General features: G+C 39.6%; 1 protein-coding gene across 4 annotated transcripts; it reads left to right on the forward strand.

Moving 5' to 3' along the window:
* The first annotated feature begins 392 nt into the window (after nucleotides 1-392).
* tmem33.L (transmembrane protein 33 L homeolog) lies at nucleotides 393-20,704 on the forward strand. 4 transcript variants are annotated; one of them, XM_018246166.2, is made up of 8 exons: nucleotides 393-525; nucleotides 6,965-7,009; nucleotides 8,994-9,088; nucleotides 12,804-12,991; nucleotides 16,629-16,696; nucleotides 18,672-18,805; nucleotides 19,453-19,536; nucleotides 20,031-20,704. In XM_018246166.2, the coding sequence occupies exons 2-8, from the start codon at nucleotides 6,977-6,979 to the stop codon at nucleotides 20,158-20,160; spliced, it is 732 nt and encodes a 243-aa protein (XP_018101655.1). In that variant the 5' UTR covers nucleotides 393-525; nucleotides 6,965-6,976; the 3' UTR covers nucleotides 20,161-20,704.
* The last annotated feature ends 276 nt before the right edge of the window (nucleotides 20,705-20,980 follow it).

Raw genomic sequence — 20,980 nt, forward strand, 5'->3', positions numbered from 1 at the left:
CCATGGTGGCCCGGTTTGATTGTTACACCACTGATAACCCTTGCTCTGCCCCTTGTTTGCACAAAAATACTTGGGCCCTCAAGCAAGGTACTAAAGGCATACTTGACTTTAGTTTGCATAACAACTATTCCATTTTTAGTCCGTTTGACAAAAGATGCTCTGATGGCAGAAGGTACTGTTGACACTAAGCATAAAATATTGGAAAATATTGGGGCTGAGATGATAGAGGGAATAACTGGCAAACAACACGAAAGGAAATACTTTATTTTCTATTTTATAACAACTAGGAGATGGAAAACAGTTTGGAAACAGGGTTACTGCCACGGTCACCTAATAGCAGCTTCCAATTGTGTGACGCCGAGTTACGGCGTTTCGGCTCGTCACTCCAAGATGGCTACGTGATGCGTCACTGCGCTTGCGCGTAGTCCTGACGCCACAGTCTCGCGTGACGAGACTTGTGGACTGTCGGGAATTTGCTGAAAGACAGGAGGCAAGGAGCTTGCATTTAGCGGCTTTGCGGGAGGTGTAAGTAGCGATCCGGGACTGCCGGCTGTGTTAGGAAAACCGGGACTGTTGGGCAGTTTGCGCTTATTTGGATTAGCCGGGCTGCAGTCAGGTTGTGAAGGTAGGGCGGGAGCTGGGTTCATTCATGTTCTTTCCCTACACAAGCTCGTGTTGTCACTGACAGTGGGGCCCTTTAATCAAAGTGCAGTGCAGCCGGGCCCCGTTTAAGACCCAAAACCCACCGGAATGTCTCGTGCCGTGATGGCGGCTCTGCTTGTCTCATCAGTTCATGTTCTATCTACAGTATAACCGAGTCTTCTGGGAAATGTACTATGGCTGTAGATGACATAGGGGATTTCATTTGCTTTAGTCATTAGTTATTTCATTCTCTAGCCATTGGTTAATTTGTAACTTCAGAGGTGGAGCTATCGAACAGGAACAGAATGTGTGAGGTCAATGGTGCCAATGTAATTTATCACTATACGTCCTCCTTTATCCCTATACCTTCTCCTTTATCCCTATACCTTCTCCTTTATCCCTATACCTCCTTCTTTATTCCTTTACCTCCTGCTTTATCCCTATACCCCCTGCTTTATCCCTATACCTCCTGCTTTATCCCTATACCTCCTGCTTTATCCCTATACCTTCTCCCTATACCTCCTGCTTTATCCCTATACCTCCTGCTTTATCCCTATACCTCCTGCTTTATCCCTATACCTCCTGCTTTATCCCTATACCTTTATCCCTATACCGCCTCCTTTATCCCTATACCGCCTCCTTTATCCCTATACCTCCTCCTTTATCCCTATACCTTCTCCTTTATCCCTATACCTTCTCCTTTATCCCTATACCTTCTCCTTTATCCCTATACCTTCTCCTTTATCCCTATACCTCCTCCTTTATCCCTATACCTCCTCCTTTATCCCTATACCTCCTCCTTTATCCCTATACCTCCTCCTTTATCCCTATACCTCCTCCTTTATCCCTATACCTTATCCTTTATCCCTATACCCTCTCCTTTATCACTATACCTCCTCCTTTATCCCTATACCTTTTCCCCTATACCTCGCTATACCTTATTCTTTATTATTATACTATATTATAGCCATTATCACAATACCTTGTCCTTTATCAATATACTTTCTCCTTTATCTCTGTACCTTATTCTTTATAATTATACTTTAGCCTTTATCACAATACCTTGTCCTTTTAATTATACCATGTTCTTTTAATTATACCTTGTCCTTTATCTCTATATCATATCCTTAATTTCTTAATTAAGCATGCAACAATCCATGAGGCTCTGTGAGTTTTTAGACCTGACTCCAACGCTCAGATATAAACCAATTAATTTGATTTAGTAAGTAAGAGAGTAGGATTATAGCAGCAAACCTGCAATGAAATATCCTTAAAAGCATTTAACTGAATATTGCAAGCATTACACCTACACCGCGCTCCTGTGTATTTATTTAAAGAACACTCACTTTTTGTATGTGAAAAAAAGAAAATATCAATAAAAGAGGGACGAAGGCCCATAGTGTGTACTGTTCACCATATATTTATAAATAAATAAATAAAACTTCACTTACAAAGTTCATCAGGCTCATCAGACAACTCTGGGTCATAATAGAGAGGCTCATTGGATCCATAAAACGGATTGAATGAATTAACCGACTTCTAGTATAAATGCATTCTTTTAGAATGGTTGATTACATGTATCCAATAAGTAAGTAATTATTTGTGATTTTAACCTCTCTTGTACATTTATGTGAATTCGTGTTGTGCACATTTACCTACATCTAATATTGATTCATTTAAAATATATTTCATGATATGTAATATGAGCCGAATTCAATGTAATTAAATTGTTTTATATAGCCAGTTTTCAATTGTCCAGATTATATTTAAAACTTATTTTTAATTTTTATTCAATATTCATGGTTCAGCAGGGCTATCTTATTATTTGATCGAGTTATGGACATTTTCTTCCTTGCACTGACTTAAGGTGGCCATACACGGAGAGATCCGCTCGATTGGCGATGTCGCCAAATGAGCGGATCTCTCCTCGATATCGGGCTATATCGGGCTGATTGGACGATCGGATCCTAATGGTGGCTTTACGGGCGGTCGGATCGCGGGACCGCATCAACGAACAGATGCGGCCAGATCTCGATCGGGGAAGCCTGTTGGGGAGCCCCATACACGGGCCAATAAGCTGCCGACACGGTCTGTCAGCAGCTTTTATCGGGCCATGTATGGCCACCTTTACTCCTTGAGAGTTATAGCTTCACTGTGTGTATCTAAATGTTTCTGTTTTTCCAGTTGTTTGCTCTAGGGTAGTTCTAAATAGTACAGGTATGCGATCAGTTATCCGGAAATGCATTATCCAGAAAGCTCCTGAAGTACAGAAAGGCCGTCTCTCATAGACTCCATTATAATCAAATAATCCCAATTTTTAAAAATGATTTTCTTTTTTCTCTGTAATTATAAAAACAGTACCTTGTACTTGATTCCAACTAAAATATAATTAATCCTTATTGGAAGCAATGCCAGCCTATTGGGTTTATTTAATTTTTACATGATTTTGTAGAAGACTTAAAGGGATACTGTCAAAACAACATGTTTTTTTCCAAAACACATCAGTTAATAGTGCTGCTCCAGCAGACTTCTGCACTGAAATCCATTTCTCAAAAGAGCAAACTGATTTTTTTTTATATTCAATTTTGAAATCTGACATGGGGCTAGACATTTTGTCAGTTTCCCAGCTGCCCCAGTCATGTGACTTGTGCCTGCACTTAAGGGTCAGGCCACACAGGGCGTTTTGGTCGCTTGGCGAATAATCGCCTCGTTTTTGCGGCGACCAATCTCCCCAAACGCCTTCCCTGAATATGCGCCGGCTAAAACGGAAAGAAATGCTGGCGCACATTCGTTTTCCGAAGTTTCCTCGTGAGGCAACTTCGGTAAACAAACTGCCGCTTGTGATTAGCGCCGGAGTTTTTTTTCATTTTAGCCAGGGGGAATATTCAGGGAAGGCGTATTGGGAGATTGGTCGCCGCAAAAACGAGGCGATTAGTCGCCAGGCGACCAAAACGACCTGTGTGGACTTAAATCTCTCCATGTATGGCCACCTTTACCCTTAGGATGGAATTACTTTCCGGCAGGCTGTGATTTCTCCTACTTAATGTAACTGAATCAGTCAGGACTTGACTTTTACTATTAAGTGCTGTTCTTAGATCTTCTAGGGAGCTGCTATCTCGTTACCTTCCCATTGTTCTGTTGTTAGGCTGCTGGGGGGAAGGGTGATATCAACTTGCAGTAAAGTGGTTGGAGTTTATCAGAGCACAAGTCACATGACTGGAGGCAGCTGGGAAATTGACAATATTTCTAGCCCCATGTCAGATTTCAAAATTGAATATAAAAAAAATTATTGCTCTTTTAAAAAATGGATTTCAGTGCAGAATTCTGCTGGAGCAGCACTATTAATGGATGCGTTTTAAATATAACATGTTTTCCCATGAAAATCCAAATTATGGAAAGATCCCTTCTCCGGAATACCCCAGGTCCCAAGCATTCTGGATAACAGGTCCTAGACCTGTAATACTAAATAGCTAATTGACATTTTCATGCCTTGCTTTTGTGCGGCACTTATTTTACAGCCTGAGGTATAAACGGGGTCTTTAGCAATATCTTCCCTGTAGCAAATTGCCTTCCAGAACTTTGAATGCATATTTTGATCTTCAGGTAGCGAAACCCCAAGGCACCGGCACAGTTTTCAACACAGAGAATGGAGACTGACACCGCCTTTAAGTTTAAATGCAGCTTTGCTGACTTTTAGTTGGCAAAAACACAAATCTTCAGCCCACTTCACATTGGGCTTCACATTGGGGATAACATTCACTTAACATAAGCATTAACGGTCCCAATTCACACCCTCACTGGTGTTAACTGTAACTCACGGTTTCCTTAGGCGTCACTGGCTTTTGGTGGACCACAAGTCCCAGAATCCTCAAGACACACTTGTCTCCTGTGAGGGTTTTCTTTTTTCCTCTCCAGTCCTTTTGGGCTCTCTCTCAGACATAGGTCAGCAGGGAATCACTCTCCTTCCAAGCTACACACAGGCACCTTCCTTCACTCAAGAAGGTCTTCACATGGCCCCTCACCCTCCTCCAGCTCCAGGAGATATCCAGGGGAAAAAGCCTTGAGGTGTAGCTCACCTGTAGCATAATTAGTTAACTACCTCTAGCTTGGCAGCTGAAAACCCTTACTGAATCAAGGAATGGAAGCCCACCCTGCTCTCTTCCATTCACTCCAGGGACCCACTAACCAGCTTTTCCAAAGCCAGAATAGAATTAAACAGCATTACTTGCTGCAGCCACACAGACTTTTCCCTGGAGTTTATACTTCACCAGCCTAATGCTGGTAAAATACACACAATATTGGGCCCTTTTGACACCCATATCCTACAATATGCACAAAGTAAGAAGGCTTTACACAATATGTTCCAAGATGATTGGCATAGCATCACGTTTGGTTTGTATGGCGTCACTTCTGGTTTACCACAGGAGCGGGTCGTGTGGAACGACATGGGATTAGGAAAGTGGGTATGGGTTGGGCTTAGGGTAAACGGGTACGGGTTGGGTGCAGGTCTCTAGGGGCTACAATGATGAGCATTGGTAATTGGTTGGAATACCGCTAGCAGAGACCGTAAATCCGAAGCGACTCGTGTGCCATCCCACCGGTGATTCTTGCTGTCGGGACGGCATTTGGGGGAGAATAGTCACCGCAGAATCAAAGATTTGTTGATGGGCAACTAATCTCCCTGTCTGCCACCACCCTTAGAGTGGTTCATATAGGTTTCCCTGTCTCCTGCTCTGTTCTGCCTGCCCTATGCTCCCTGTGTGTGCCATACTCTGCCCTCTCTATGCTCCCTGTGTGTAACATACTCTTGTCTGTCCTATGCTCCCTGTGTGTGTCATACTCTGCCCTCTCTATGCTCCCTGTGTGTAACATACTCTTGTCTGTCCTATGCTCCCTGTGTGTGTCATACTCTGCCCTCTCTATGCTCCCTGTGTGTAACATACTCTTGTCTGCCCTATGCTCCCTGTGTGTAACATACTCTGTCTGCCCTATGCTCCCTGTGTGTGCCATACTCTGCCCTCTCTATGCTCCCTGTGTGTGCCATACTCTGCCTACCCTATTCTCCTTGGGTGGACCCTACTCTGCCTGCCCCCTGCTCCCTGAGTGGGACATACTTTGCCTGCCCTATTCTCCTTTGGTGGGCCCTAATCTGTTTCCTGTGTGTGCCCTGCTCTGGCTGTGGAACATAAGCCTGGGGGTTTGTTAGCATTTGAAAATTATTGTTAGTGTTTAATCATATGCTGGAGTATTATACACAGGGGAGGAGGAGGCATATGGATTTAAGGTTACTTCTTAATATGACTTAACTTTTTTCACATATGAGTGATAAGTGATATCCCTGCACTGAGCAGTTTTTTTTGGTATGCATGTGGTAACACGGGTGTGGTTTAAAATGGGTGTGGTTTAAAAACAGGGAGCGGTCATCACTGGCTGCCATTATCAACCCTCCACCCTGTAGGCCGGAAAAATTCCGTCCCTCCGTTCCACAGAAGTTGGACATTACTGTACTACACTATCTGTGCATTGGGAGATCTGCTACTGTGACATGGAATGGTTTACATTTAAACCCTGTGAGCTTTCCAAGTGCAATTTTATCTAGAAGTATATGGAGGATGATGCACACTATGGCCCTGCGACCCTCTTTTATTGATATTTTTTTTAGAAGACTGAAAATTGGCCCAGTTCTGTGGAGGCTGCAACCTAGTTACCTTTGGAAGGACTCCTTAAGACTGCTGTTTTATTTTCATTATTGGTGGGATAACTGTGCATGTTTGTAATGGGCCAGGCATTGCCTCATGTGTATTATTGTGTTTTTGTTGTTTTTATTTTCTTATTTTGAAATTCAGTATACATTTACCCTGCTGAAACACAATTGGAAATGCCAGTAGAGGTTGTATACACACCCTGAGTCTAAGACGCAGCTTGAGCCACATTTGTGGATGGGGATATGGGACTAAAACATTAGTTTCAGAACAGTAATGTTGTAAATGAAGGAATATAATAACCATATGCTGTTCTGCATCACATTTAAAGTTGTCTATTAACACTGTGTCTGAGGAGTTTTGGCTGGCTATTTTATTTGATGTATCTGCTGGATGAAGTGTTGACTATTGCAGATATTACCTTTATATATTATTCATGGACTGGCAGCATTTCACGCAGCACTGAGCCTAAGCTTGTTTCTCAAGGGCAGCAGTAATCAGAAATGTTCAACTTTTCAATTATCATACAGTCATTGTCATCACTTGTATTCCTTGTATTTGACTACTAATGTTTTAACCGTATGTATACCAGTAATAAACTTCCCTTTCTTGGCCAATAGGTCTTCGGGAACATGGCAGACACAACGTCAAGTGGGCCTCCACAGGTAGGAGCAGTGGTAAGTAGAGTTACACTCACTCTCTAACAACGCATTCTAAAAAGTGCAGGTACAAAATGGGATGTCTGGCAGTATGGATGGATATTTTTGGTGTTACTAAAATGTTTTACAACACTAGTGCGTCTCTGGGATCACTTTCAGTTTAAAAAAAAAAATGCACAAGAATATTAAATTGTGCATCAAATAGAAACATGGGTGATAGCGGTCTGTGCAAGATATGAGAAAATGCATGGGCTGTGGCTGCAGTTCCTTAGCTTTTATCTGTAGGGGACACCAACTGCTGGTGTTATGTGGGAATTCTGCTACTAAAGGACTGTGCACAGACCGTTTAATTTGGGCATTCACACAATGATCCAGTCATTTCGGTGACATATCTGGCCACCCTTTGATTCAGGCTGATCAGTTGTTTGGTCCCTGTGTCATCAAATCATAAATCGGGCCTGTCTGATGGGGTCCTTGCTCAACAGCAGTTTCTAGCTTGCCCAATAAATAGCATAGTGTTTTTTTCAAGTAGATATTGTGCAAGCTCCATTTACTGTCAAAGCTCCATTCGCTGTCCAATAAGCTGTGTCTGGTGGGGCTTACTCGGCAGCTTATATTTAGAGCAAACATTGCACAAGACTTTAAGCAAAATCATTTTAATGGCAGTTAGAGAAAGATTTCAAGAGACAAAATGTGCCTTCACATATTTATGACTATGAAGATTTTCATTCATCCAGGTCATGGTGTATCTAGTATAGGTAAATCTAAAACAACTGGTTCAATGATTACTCAGCAAGTCCAGTTGTTTTAGATAGGGATGCACCGAATCCACTATTTTGGATTCAGCCAAACCCCTGAATCCTTTACAAAAGATTCGGCCTAATGCCGAACCGAATTTGAACCCTAATTTGCATATGCTAATTGCATTTGTTACTTCCTTGTTTTCTGACAAAAAGTCATGCAATTTCCCTCCCCGCCCCTAATTTGCACATGCAAATTAGGATTCGGTTCGGCTGGGCAGAAGGATTCGGCCGAAGCCGAATCCTGCTGAAGAAGGCCGAATCCCAAACCGAATCCTGGGTTTGGTGCATCCCTAGTTTTAGATTTAACTATACTAGATACTTCACATATTTACATTAGGCAAATAGAAGAGAAAATTATCAAAATGAATTCTTCCCCTTACTTAGTCTATGTCTGTGTTAAATTACTGTATTATTTATATTGTGAAATAATAACAATAACAATATGCCTGGTCATAAGAGGCAGACTCAGAGGTTTACATGACGTGCACACTTTGTGAATATCTGCAATCATTCCCCCCACAGCCTGTGACCATGCTTAAACAAGCATAACAATGTAGGCTAGAAATGTTGTACATTATGTTTTGGGGTTCTGTACCAGCCCAATCTGATCTCTATCAGGAAGATCTGTGACTTTGAGAATGCCCCCAGTAGCTTCCAATCTCCCCTTCTAATTCATGGCTCATGCTCTGGGCTGCTGGCGGTTATCTCAGAGGCTGGCTCACAATAGGCTGTGTATATATGGACATAAAAGTCACTGTACAATTCTGATTTGTAATTAATTCAGGTCCTAACTACATGCACGCTAAGCATGTGCAGTGTCACACTCAAAAGATAGCCTTACAAAATCCGGTATGGGGGCTCCTGTGCACAACTTTGAAAGCCTAGATGATTACTTTTGAAACTTGATTACTACAGAAACTCTAGGTTGGTGTATTAGGTTCAGTATGTAAAATATGGCATTATTAGCTATATGTGTTTATAAGGCTTAGTTTTTCTTTAAGCGGCCTGCACTGCTCTGTCCTCTTGGCCCGAGGTGAGGCAGTTGAATGGTGATCCTACAATATATTCATATATAATGTATTTGGAATTGTACTTAAGGGTGGGAGACCTAATACAAACTTCATTATTTTTGCCCTAATTATTTACTTTTGATGAGTATTCATTCTAAACACGTGTATTTTTTCCAGCAATTTCTGATGGCAAATAAGCTCGACACTGCAATGTGGCTTTCCCGGTGGTTTACAGTATACTGTTCAGCTTTATTTATTCTACCTATTTTAGGGTAAGTATTTTGCAGTTAGTTAACTCTAACAGGCACCTTATGCTGAGACATTATGATTTTCTTACAAATTAGAAAGGCATTCCAATATCTGATAGTTTCACCTTGGAGAGAGCGGCAGAATAGGAAGGCTAATAACTAAAGGGCAAGTCATCCCAAAATAAAAAGCAAACATAATTCTAAGCAACTTTCCATTATACATTGATTGAAAATGTCCAGTGCTTTTAAATATATTTGTAAAAATGATTGCAATTGAAAGCAGCATTTGCCTAACTCCTGGTTGTTACTTTTTAAACAATGTTGCAAAAGTCTTCGTTCACCAGCAAAGACAGTTCTGTTAATCAGCTGCCTTGTCTTACATTGTATCATCAGTCTGAGCCACCAGGGCAGAGAATAGAAAGGGACAAACACTGCTTTCGATAGCAATACACATACAAATCACTTAAAAACCATAGAAAAACATACGAAAGTATGTTATTTGTGTAATTTTTATATTGGGGTTGACTTGCCCTTGAAAATATACTTTAGTACTGCATTGATTCAGTACATACTTCCTGTGTGTCATTAGCCTTAGGGTCAGGGCACACAGGCAGATTTGGGGAGATTAGTCACCCAGCAACAAATCTCCTCTTCTTCGGGGTGACAAATCTCACCGAGCTGCCTCCCCTGCCTAAAATGTAAATCGCCAGCGGGGTGGCACATGGATCGATTCTTTTTCTGATGAGTTCTTTGGGCAACTTTGAAAAAAATGAATCTATCCGAGTGCTATCCCTTTGAGTAAATATGGTGTCAAAGCCGATTTATACAGTTGGTCAATGTGTAGGTTATGCCTTCTCCATCAGTGATGGTATCAGGTGACAGTCCAGATTGGTAGACACCCCCCCCCCCCCAAATTTAATGGGGCATGTCAAGGAGGGATTAGACATTAGAGTTAGATTGTAAACTTTAAATTTTAATATTCTCTCTGTATGTCCCTTTGTTTATTGTGCTTTTGTTCTGAATGTTCATGTGATAAGTAGAGCAGATCTAATGTGTTTTCTTTAATTGTATATTGTACAAGCAAAAATCATTGTAACCATTACATTATGTTCCTTGGGGTATTGTTCTTGATCATATATTATGATTTAGAATTTTGAATGAATTCTTCCATAGGCCTAATGCTAACCTAATTTATTACAGCCTAGTAAAGTACTTTTTAATTAACATCACTGGCAGGTAATTTCCATAAATTGTCTCATAGTGAACAGAGATTTTTGTTATTATTTTTAGGGATGCACAAATCCACTATTTTGGATTCGGCCGATCCCCAAATCCTTCGCGAAAGATTCAGACCAATACCGAACCACATCCTAATTTGCATATGCAAATTAGGGGTGGGTAGGGGAAAACATTTTTTTACTTCCTTGTTTTGTAACAAAAAGTCACGCGATTTCCCTTCCCGTCCATAATTTGCATATGTAAATTCGGATTCGGTTCAGCCTGGCAGAAGAATTCGGCTGAATCTGAATCCTGCTGAAAAAGGCCGAATCCTGGATTCCATGCATCCCTAATTATTTTCAATAACCCTTCAGGTAATCAGAATCTTCAGCGCTGCTAGAAAAGTACATAACCATCGTTTTTACAGTTCTGGGTTTCACTTTCATATACGCTGCACCTCGTGTTTACTGGCAGTGGCTCGGTAAGCTCAGGGTACCCCAACACTTAATGGGTTATTTATCAAAGATTGAATTTTAGCCTTTTTGTATACCTCTAATGAACTCACAACTTCAATGGTTTCTAGTTTAAGAAAAATCTCGGAAAATCTGCGAAAAAACTTGCATCGCTCAAATTGATCGAGTTTTCAGGCAAAACCCTCCAAAAAAAACAACTGGATCATCATACAGGCTATTAACAATTTTCAAATTGTTCAAGGGACTCCTCATGACCGAGACAGGTGTTAGCTGGTGTATTTTCAGATTCAAGCTATTTCCAGGGTCGCAGTATAATAAATCTTGAAAAATTATGTTTTTTTTTAAACCCAAAATGTGATTTTCTGACCAAAAAAAAATCAACCCAGAAACTCAGATTTTCGTGGAAAACACAACTTGGTCCTTAAAGGGGTTGTTCACCTTTGAATTAACTTTTAGTATGATGTAGAGCGTGATATTGTGAGACCATTTACAATTGGTTATTTTAGCTTTTTATTCAGCAGCTCTCCAGTTTGTAATGCAATAGCGTTGCTAGAGTTCAAATTTCCCTAGCAACCATGCATTGATTTAAATAAGAGACTGGAATATGAATAGGAGAGGACTTGATTAGAAAGATGAGTAATAAAAGGTAGCAATAATGATACATTTGTAGCCTTGCAGAGCATTTGTTTTTAGATCTGGAAAGAGCCAGAAGAAGGAGGCAAATTATTGAAAAAGAATATAAAAAAATAATAATGAAAACCAATTGAAAAGTTGCTTAGAATTGACCATTCTATAACATACTAAAATTTAACTTGAAGGTGAACCACCCCTTTAATAAATAACTCCCTTAATTGGTTAAATCCGGTTTCAGTATTAAAAAAAACACAATCTCATGTCATTCTTAACTTGGATTTGTTGATGATTTCTCCTTAGGCATGTGTGATGAAACAGGGGTGTTGAAGTTTTTGTATTGAAACTTCTGTTCAGATCTTTTTTTTTTTTCAAAAATGTTTTTATTGGTATTCAAAGCATGCTTTACATATTTTGGACAATTAGCACATCCAAGCATGGATGCACATTAATTGTTGTTGTCAAAAGAACATGCATATAATGAGGGAAAAAAAGAGAAATAGTAGAAGAAAGAAAAGGAATTAAATTCAAAGTTAACATAATGATATATTCCTATGTATAATTTCACAATATATAATATCATATCTGTTCAGATCTTTTAAGAACTAGTTACTGGTATATAACTGTTTGCCAAGTACCTGCGTGCTTTGAAGGATTACTTTGAAGGATTACTTGATGGCTTATTGTATGTTTGTGCTGCATATAGAAACAAAACTTTACCGCACACCAAGCAAAAAAGCTGGGCGCACAGTCAAACACAATATACATCAAGGAGCTGTGAGAAAGGTCCTGATGAGGAACAAAACGTTGGACTTTTGTACACACATTCTATAAGGAGTGCCAGTTGTAAAATTACTTTTAGATGTATATTTTGCTTAAAGGAGAAATTAACCTCTGGGGAAAAAAAACCCTACCCCCCATCCCAGGTAGCCCTCCCCCAGGCTATCTACTTCCCCCCCCCGGGGGAAATGCCCCATACTTACCCCTCGGCGCAAATTCCTCCAGCGAAGTTCCGTGTGTCCATCTTCCGGCTCCTCGGTAAGCTGACTGAGTGTCAATTTCCGTGTAATTCCGCACATCGCAGTTGTTGTAAACCAGCAAACTGCTCCAACTGCGCATGCACAGAAATACCGATCTCTCAGTCAGCTTACAGAGGAGCCGGAAGATGGACACGTGGAACTTCGCTGGAAAAATTTTCGCTGAGGGGTAAGTATGGGGCATTTCCCCGGGGGGTGAGGGGTAGTTAGCCTGGGGGGAGGAGGTAGGGAGGGCTATCTGGGGTAGGGGTTTTTTTCCCCACAGGTTGATTTCTCCTTTAACTGTGATCCAGATTTTTTGCTTTAGCATTGTAATGCAGGTGCTGTAGGAACTATTGTTATTTTCTCAGCTAATGTGTCTTCTTTATTTTTAATTTCCAGCTTAAATGAAGCCGCTAGCTTCTATCAACGTGCCTTGTTGGCAAATGCTCTCACTAGTGCGCTTCGTCTGCATCAGCGATTACCACATTTCCAACTAAGCAGGGCATTCCTGGCCCAAGCTCTGCTAGAGGATAGTTGCCATTACCTCCTGTATTCACTCATCTTTGTCAATTCCTATCCCGTTACAAGTATCCTTTGCAGATCTGTAAAATCATATTTATTCTAGTCAAATGTACAGTAACTTATTATGTGGCAGTAGTAAAACAGAAATGGGTATAATAAAGAAACGAAAAAATACTCACAGTTCACTAGGGATGCACCGAATCCAGGATTTGCGTATGCAAATTAGGGACAGGGGAAGGAAATCGCGTGACTTTTTGTCACAGAACAAGGAAGTAAAAAATGTTTCCCCTTCCCACCCCTAATTAGCATATGCAAATTAGGATTTGTTTCGGTATACGGCTGAATCTTTCATGAAGGGTTCGGCCGAATCCAAAATATTGAATTCGGTGCATCCCTACAGTTCACCCCAGTCTGTGGGTGCATGAAAAAAGTAAAACAGCTTTTTTCGAAAACAATAAACCAAAAAGTGGTTAAAACTTTTCTGCATCTTTTGCCGTTGCACTTTCTCTGGCCTCAGATTATTTTAAAAACTGTGGTAGCTCAGATTTTATTCTCCTGAAAGGGTTGGTTCACCTGATTAAATTTTAGTATGTTACAGAATGGTGGATTCTAAGCAACTTCCAATTGCTGTTCGTTTTCTTCTTAATAGTTTTTAAGTTATTTGCCTTCTTCTAACTTTTTCCAGATTTGAAATGGGGGTCATTGACCCCATCTAAAAAACAAATGCCTTGTAAGTCTACAGATTTGTTATTGCTACTTTTTATTACTCGTCTTTCTAGTCAGGCCTCTCCTATTTATATACCAGTCTCTGATTCAAATCAATGCATGGTTTCTAGGGTAATCTGTACCCTAGCAACCAGATTGCTCATATTACAAACTGGAGAGCTGCTGAATAAAAAGCTAAATAACTGAAAAACCACAAATAATACTAAATGAAAACCAATTGCAAATTGTCAACAAAAAAAAAAGTTAATTTAAAGGTGAACAACCCCTTTAAAAAAAGACAGCTGCCATGATCTATGTTTCTGTGGTTTAATAAGGAAGCTATCTTAAAATTACCCTTATGTGTGATGTAGATAATATACAGTAGACCCCCCCATTTTACGTTTTTCAGGGGACCAGAACAAAATGGTGTAAAATCAGGGAAATGTATTTATGCATAATATATAGGTGGGACCACAAAACAACAATGTAAAATGAGGATAAACTTAAAATCAGGGGAAGTAAATTTGAGAAGTAGTAGTAGTAGTAGTAGTAGTAGCAGCAGCAGCAGCTCCTCCTCCTCCTCTTCCTCCCTCTTCCTCTTCCTTCCTCCTCCTCCTCCTCCTCCTCTTCCTCTTCCTCTTCCTCCTCCTCCTCTTCCTCCTCCTCTTCCTCCTTCTCTTCCTCCTCCTCTTCCTCCTCCTCTTATTAGCACAGTTTACATAATACTAAATACTTCATCTAAAACACAGGGACCAGTGTGTTAATAAGTGGTATATTTGCAAATGTTAATGCAGAGTTACACTAAATTTCACCAACTTTAAACATAGAGAAAGAATAGTAGTAATTTGGATCCCATGTAACTGTGCATCAACATTTGCAAATACAGGCATAAGCTCTATTATCTGAAATGCTTGGGACCTGGGTTAAAGGGGTGGTTCACCTTTAAGTTAACTTTTAGTATGTTATAGAATGGCCAATTCTAAGCAACTTTTCAACTGGCCTACATTTTTTCTTTTTTATGATTTTTGAATTATTTTCTTGCTTCTTTGGACTCTTTCCAGCTTTTAAATGGGGGTCACTGACCCCATATAATTTTTTTTTAATGTAATTTGGACCCTAGCGACCAGATTGCTAAAATTGTAAACTAGAGAGCTGCTGAATAAAAAGCTAAACACTCTAAAAACCACATTAAATAAAAAATGTTACAGGGCAACCCTTTTGAAATAAAAAATAAAGTGGTATAAAGATGATACCTTTATTGGCTAACTAAGATAATCATAACAAGCTTTCAGAACATTTTAGTTCCTTTTTCAAGCTCTGAAAGCTTGCTATGATTTAGCTAGTAAAGGTATCACCCTTATACCACTGTTATTTTTTATTTCAAAAGTGTTGCCCTGTAACATTTTACTGGCTAACATAGTACAACAACTTTACCTGCAATTTAAAGGGCATGTAATTCTAAATAGAATACAGCTAGAAATGCTGTATTTTGTATACTAAATATAAATATTAACTTACTGCACCACAAGCCTAATCAAACAAATGATTTATGCTTTCAAAGTTGGCTACAGGGGGTCACCATCTTGTAACTTTGTTAAACATCTTTGCAAGACTAAAGGTGGCCATACACGGGCCGATAAAAGCTGCCGACAGACCGTGTCGGCAGCTTATTGGCCCGTGTATGGGGCCCCCCCGACGGGCTTCACCGATCGAGATCTGGCCGAAAGTCGGCCAGATCTCGATCGGATGGGATGAAAAATCCCATCAGATCGTGGACGCATCTATTCGTTGATGCGGTCCCGCGATCCGACCGCCCATTAAGTTAGGTTAGGATCCGATCGTTGGGCCCTAGGGCCCACGATCGGATCAGCCCGATATTGCCCACCTCAAGGTGGGCATATCGGAGAGAGATCCGCTCGTTTGGCGACATCGCCAAACGAGCGGATCTCAGTGTATGGCCACCTTTAGACTGTTCACATGCTCAGTGTGGTCTGAGCTGCTTAGGGATCGTCATAAACGATCTGCTGCTCATAAGTATGACTGTTTCCCTGCTCAGCAGTTAGGGACCATCTGACAATTCCTATCCACAGCAGTAAATGAAGGGAGAATTTCACTGCATACAGTCAGGTTTCTTATAAAAACGGTACATAAAGTATATTGGAGATAGGTTTCTTTTTCATTAAATGGGATTTTATTTTTTTGCCTTTACATGCCCTTTAATTAAAAAATGAAAACCAATTGCAAATTGTCTCAGAATATCAGTCTCTACATTATACTTAAAGTTAATTTAGAGGTGAACAACCCCTTTAAGGGATCTTGCTGTAATTTGGATCACCATACTTTAAATTTAACTCTGCTAAAATCATTCATATATTAAATAAACTTATTATGGATTCATGCAGATCTGTTTCTATCAAGTACAAGGTACTGTTTTATCATTACAGAGAAAAAGAAACATTTTTTTTTTGCTCAAAATAGGCTTTTTTGGAGATGCCCTTCCCATAATTTGAAGCTTCCTGGATAACTGTTTTTTCCAGTAAAGGATCCTATATATTGTGTGATTTCTGGATCTTTCCATAATTTGTATCTTTATACCTTAAGTCTACCAGAAAATCATGTAAACATTAAACAGGCCCAATATGCTGGTTTTGCTTCCAATAAGGATTAATTATATTAGTTGGGATCAAGTACAACCTAATGTGGTATTATTATTATTATTATTATTATTATTATTATAGAGAAAAAGGAAATAATCTATAAAAATTTGTATAACATAGAGTCTATGGGAGACAGCCTTACCGTAATTCAAAGCTTTCTGGATATCAGGTTTCCGGATAACAGATCCCATACCTATTTTTTTTACTTACAAAAGTAGCTAAATAAATGTAACTTTTTTTCTCCAACTGTGTCAAATGTTCTAAATCAATCTGTGAAGGCAAAATATGTATGACATGCACTTTACGTAAAGTTATTTTCCTTAATCCGTTTTTTCTCCAGTGAGTATTTTCCCAGTCTTGCTCTTTTCCTTGCTTCATGCATCAACATACACAAAGAAGGTTTTAGATGTAAGTATCTTCCGAAGTAAACCAGGATTTTGTAGCTGGAATAAATTTAATTTAAGTTAGTTTTCAATTATAATGTTTATAAGTCGTGTTGGGTAAGTGCATAGCGGCATTGTTCACTGTGAACTGTGAGTGATGGTTTGGCTCATTGTTCCAAGTAGATTTGCACTTGGTTGTTTGGGTTGGTCAGCTGCTGATTACATGTGAATTTTCAAATAGTGCCGCAAATTCTCAACTGTATAAAAATTTGCCACTTTTTTTGCACTTGAGACAAACCAGTGTTAAGGTGGCCATAGATGCAACAATTACGATCTTTCCTGGAAAGATAATTCTTTTCAATACACACATCTAGAGCTTAATCATGAGATATACAAGTAAAAATAATAGAATTCTGCCTGTATCTGACAATTCAGCACTAACAATGGCCGATGTTCAGTTGCCTTCAAAGGCGATTGATCAAAACTTTCCGGCCGGCCCCATCAGCGAGCCGACCGATATCTGTCTTCTGCCGATATCGGTCAGCTCGTCTCCCACCATACAGGCACTGTGTATAGTAGGAACATTTTTTTGTATGATATTATCAGTGCATCTATGGGCCACCTTTACGCTGGCCAAAGATCTGTTCATTTGGCAGGGTCACTAAAAAAAGAGATTTTTCTCAGATGTGGGCCTCAATCACAAAAATGGTAAATGCAAGTCATCAGGATGAGGACCGCATTAGCAAACAGATGCAGTCCTTGCCCTAACAGGATTTCAGTCATGCAGCTGAGGACATAGACGCACCGATAATATCGCACAAAATTATTTTTTTATGATATTCGGTGCGGGGGGAGATGAGCTGACCTATATCGGCAGAAGAATTGGATATCGGTCTGTACGTCGATTGGGATGGCAAGAAAATTTTGAAGGCATCCCAACATCGGACATTGTTAGTGCTGAATCATCGGATACAGGTAGAATTATTTTGTTTCTACCTATATAGCCGACGATTCAGCTCTATATGTGTGTTGAAACAAACGATTTTTCCTGGAAAGATCTTTTCATAATTGTAACATGTCAGTTGGGCAGATATAAGTTGGGAGAGCCTAAAACAGGGTCCAATCAGCTGCTAACTCTGAAAAGAGGAAGGTACAGAGGAAAGAGCAAGAAAATGTTTTTCAGGCAGCTAAAAACTGAATATTTGGGAAATGTTTATATTTCTGCAGGACAATGATCCCAAGCACAAGGCCAGAGTAAAGGTGGCCAAAAATGTTACAATTACAATCTTTCCAGGAAAGATAGTTTCAGTACACAAGTGTAGAGCTGAATCGTCCGATATACTGGTAGAAAACAATTGAATTCTACCTGTATCTGATGATTCGGCACTTTCCAGTGCCTTCAAAGCCGCCCTATCAAAATTTTCCGGCCAGCCCAATCGAAGGTATATCGACACAGGATATCGGGTGAAAGTGTTTCATATATCAGTGCATCTATGGCCACCGTTACTCAAGAATAAAATAAATTGTCAATCTCCTACAATGCTCAGTCAAATCCCTGATACTAGTCCCATTGATAATCTGTAGCACTATTTGATCTGCTCAGGTGTCGTCCATCTAACTAACCTGAGCATATCTCCTTGGAAGAACTGTGTACATATATTGATATTGATGCAAAAAGGGACTCCACAAAATAATGTGTGGGGAAGAAATACGTAGGCAAATTCCATACTGAGGGGCAGATTTAGATCAGTCCACAGTGATCAAGATCTTACAGCAAAGATCCATTCACTGTGGACTGATGCCATTTTAACAATTCTGGATAGTGGATTTGGTCAATGTTGATCACTAAGTACACTTGATGAGAATATATTTTAGAAGTTCATCATGGTTCTTGTGTATTATATTACAAATACTGACCATAACCATATGCTTTACAGCTAGCGTAGCTTTTGCATCTTATAAGATGGCATACTGACTTTCTTCTAACTTTCTTATTTCAGGCCAAAGGACCAAACAGCATGCCCTTTGTCAGGTCTTTTCTTGACAAACTAAATGCAAACCAGCAAAATATTCTAAAATTTACTGCTTGCAACGAGATATTCTTAATGCCCGCTACTGTTTTCATGCTGCTTAGGTAAGGACTTTACACTTGAAATCTTATTGTACAGTGCTGTGGCCCATACATGGAAATAATTATGATTTAAAAAAATATATACAGGTATGGGACCTGTTATCCAGAATGCTCGGGACCTTGAGCTTACTGAATAATGGATATTTCCGTAATTTGGGTCTTTATACCTGAAGTATACTAGAAAATCATGTAAACATTAAATAAAGCCAATAGGCTGGTTTTGTCTCCAATAAGGATTAATTATATCTCAGTTGAGAACAAGTACAAGGTAATGTTTTATTATTACAGAGAAAAAGGAAATCATTCGGATAAAATGAAGTCTATAGGAGACGGCCTTTCCGTAATTTGGAGCTTTCTGGATAACTGGTTTCCGGATAACTGATCCCATACCTATATATAGTTTTGAATTTTGGTATTGGCCATTTAAAGGACCACTATACTCTCTTTAAGTTCTCCTGACTAGTTTTGCACATTCTAGGGGAATATGTCTCCTGGTGTACTTGGGTGTTACTTTTTTTTGTTTTTCCTTATAGCTTTCAGTTCTTATTGTTCTACCTGATAGCACAGCTATGAACATTTTCTGACCATGCCTGATATTATGTTTACACTCTGGTATTCTCAGTAAGCTAACTTTGTGTCTCCATTTTCAGCGGCCAAGGGAGCTTACTACAGCCCTTCATTTACTACAGATTTCTAACTCTCCGTTATTCCTCCAGAAGGAATCCATATTGTCGGTAAGTATGTTGTGGGTGGCTTCCTGAGAATTTGGTGTGTTTCTCTATACAGATATGTTGCTAAAACTTAGGGATGCACCGAATCCAGGATTCTCTTAGGGATTCGGCCTTTTACAGCAGGATTCCGATTCAGTCGAATCCTTCTGCTCAACCCAACTGAATCCAAATCCTAATTTGCATATGTAAATTAGGGGCGGGGAGGGAAATTGTGACTTTTTGTCATAAAACAAGGAAGTTAAAAATGTTTTCGCCTTCTCACCTCTAATTTGCATATGCAAATTAGGATTCAGTTTGGTATTCCACCGAATCTTTCGCAAATGATTCAGGGGTTCGGCCGAATCCAAAATAGTGGATTCGGTGCATCCCTACTAAAACTAGAATTTGAATTCAAGAGCCGCTGTCATTTTTAGCAGGTCTGTGTTCCTAGAAGTGTAATGCAAGTTGTGCAGAAAAACATTTTTACTAATTGTCAAACAATTCTCTTGTGGTTACAGAACATTATTTTCTGAGCTGCGAATTATCCTGGAGCATCTTGTAATGAAACCAGCGTGTCCGGACTTTGTGAGAAGGTTGTGCCTTAGCAGCATTGCATTTATAAGCAGGCTCGCACCAACAATGGCGTAACTTATATTTTGTTCAGTGATGTGTATGTATAAACAAGCATTAGCAGCTGGTATTTCTGCCACATTCATACCCAAGTGATTCCATAGAAATCATGATAAACTCCTATTATGCCTTTTTATATATCACTTCTTAATGTTTCTTAACCTCCCCCTATCCTTGATGTGGTCCAATTCAGTCGTTACTTTTGAGGATGCTAAACTTTCAAGACACACTGTAAAGTGGTTGGGGTTTTTATACTGTATGCAACAACATAAACAACATAAACACGCACAACATTAACAATATTGACTTCATCTGGGAACACCACTCTCTCAACTGGATGAAATTATTCACCTGTTTTTTACCATTTCAGCAACAAAAGTGGTAGGAAAGCAGAATGGTATTGGTTGAAGTTAAGTTTATTTTTTATTAAAATATAAATGTATTCAGGTTCAACCTTTGTACTGAACCTCTGGTACTGAGATGTACATAGAATAGAATAATTATTACACAGTGCTTGTAAAATTCCAGCCTTCTGTTTCAATAAAAGTCCGACCTCCTCAAATATGTCTCTGCTGTATTCTCTGGAAATGCGTATCATACATAGACTGCTTGTTTCTAAAGAACACATTCTCCCTACACATCTGCTCCCTGAGATAGACCGTTATTAATGTCGATTTGGCTTGTCAGCCTTTATGACAAAAGTCAGGTGACCGCAAGAACACCGTTTAGGATATTTGTGTGTTGGGAGACACTGAGAAGTGCACAGACCTTGTGGGAAAGGTAAATGCAGTACATGTGTTTGAATTTATATCCTGCTTGTATATTGCCATGATGGGAT

This window comes from Xenopus laevis, chromosome 1L (assembly GCF_017654675.1).
Source record: "Xenopus laevis strain J_2021 chromosome 1L, Xenopus_laevis_v10.1, whole genome shotgun sequence".
NCBI lineage: Eukaryota > Metazoa > Chordata > Amphibia > Anura > Pipidae > Xenopus > Xenopus laevis.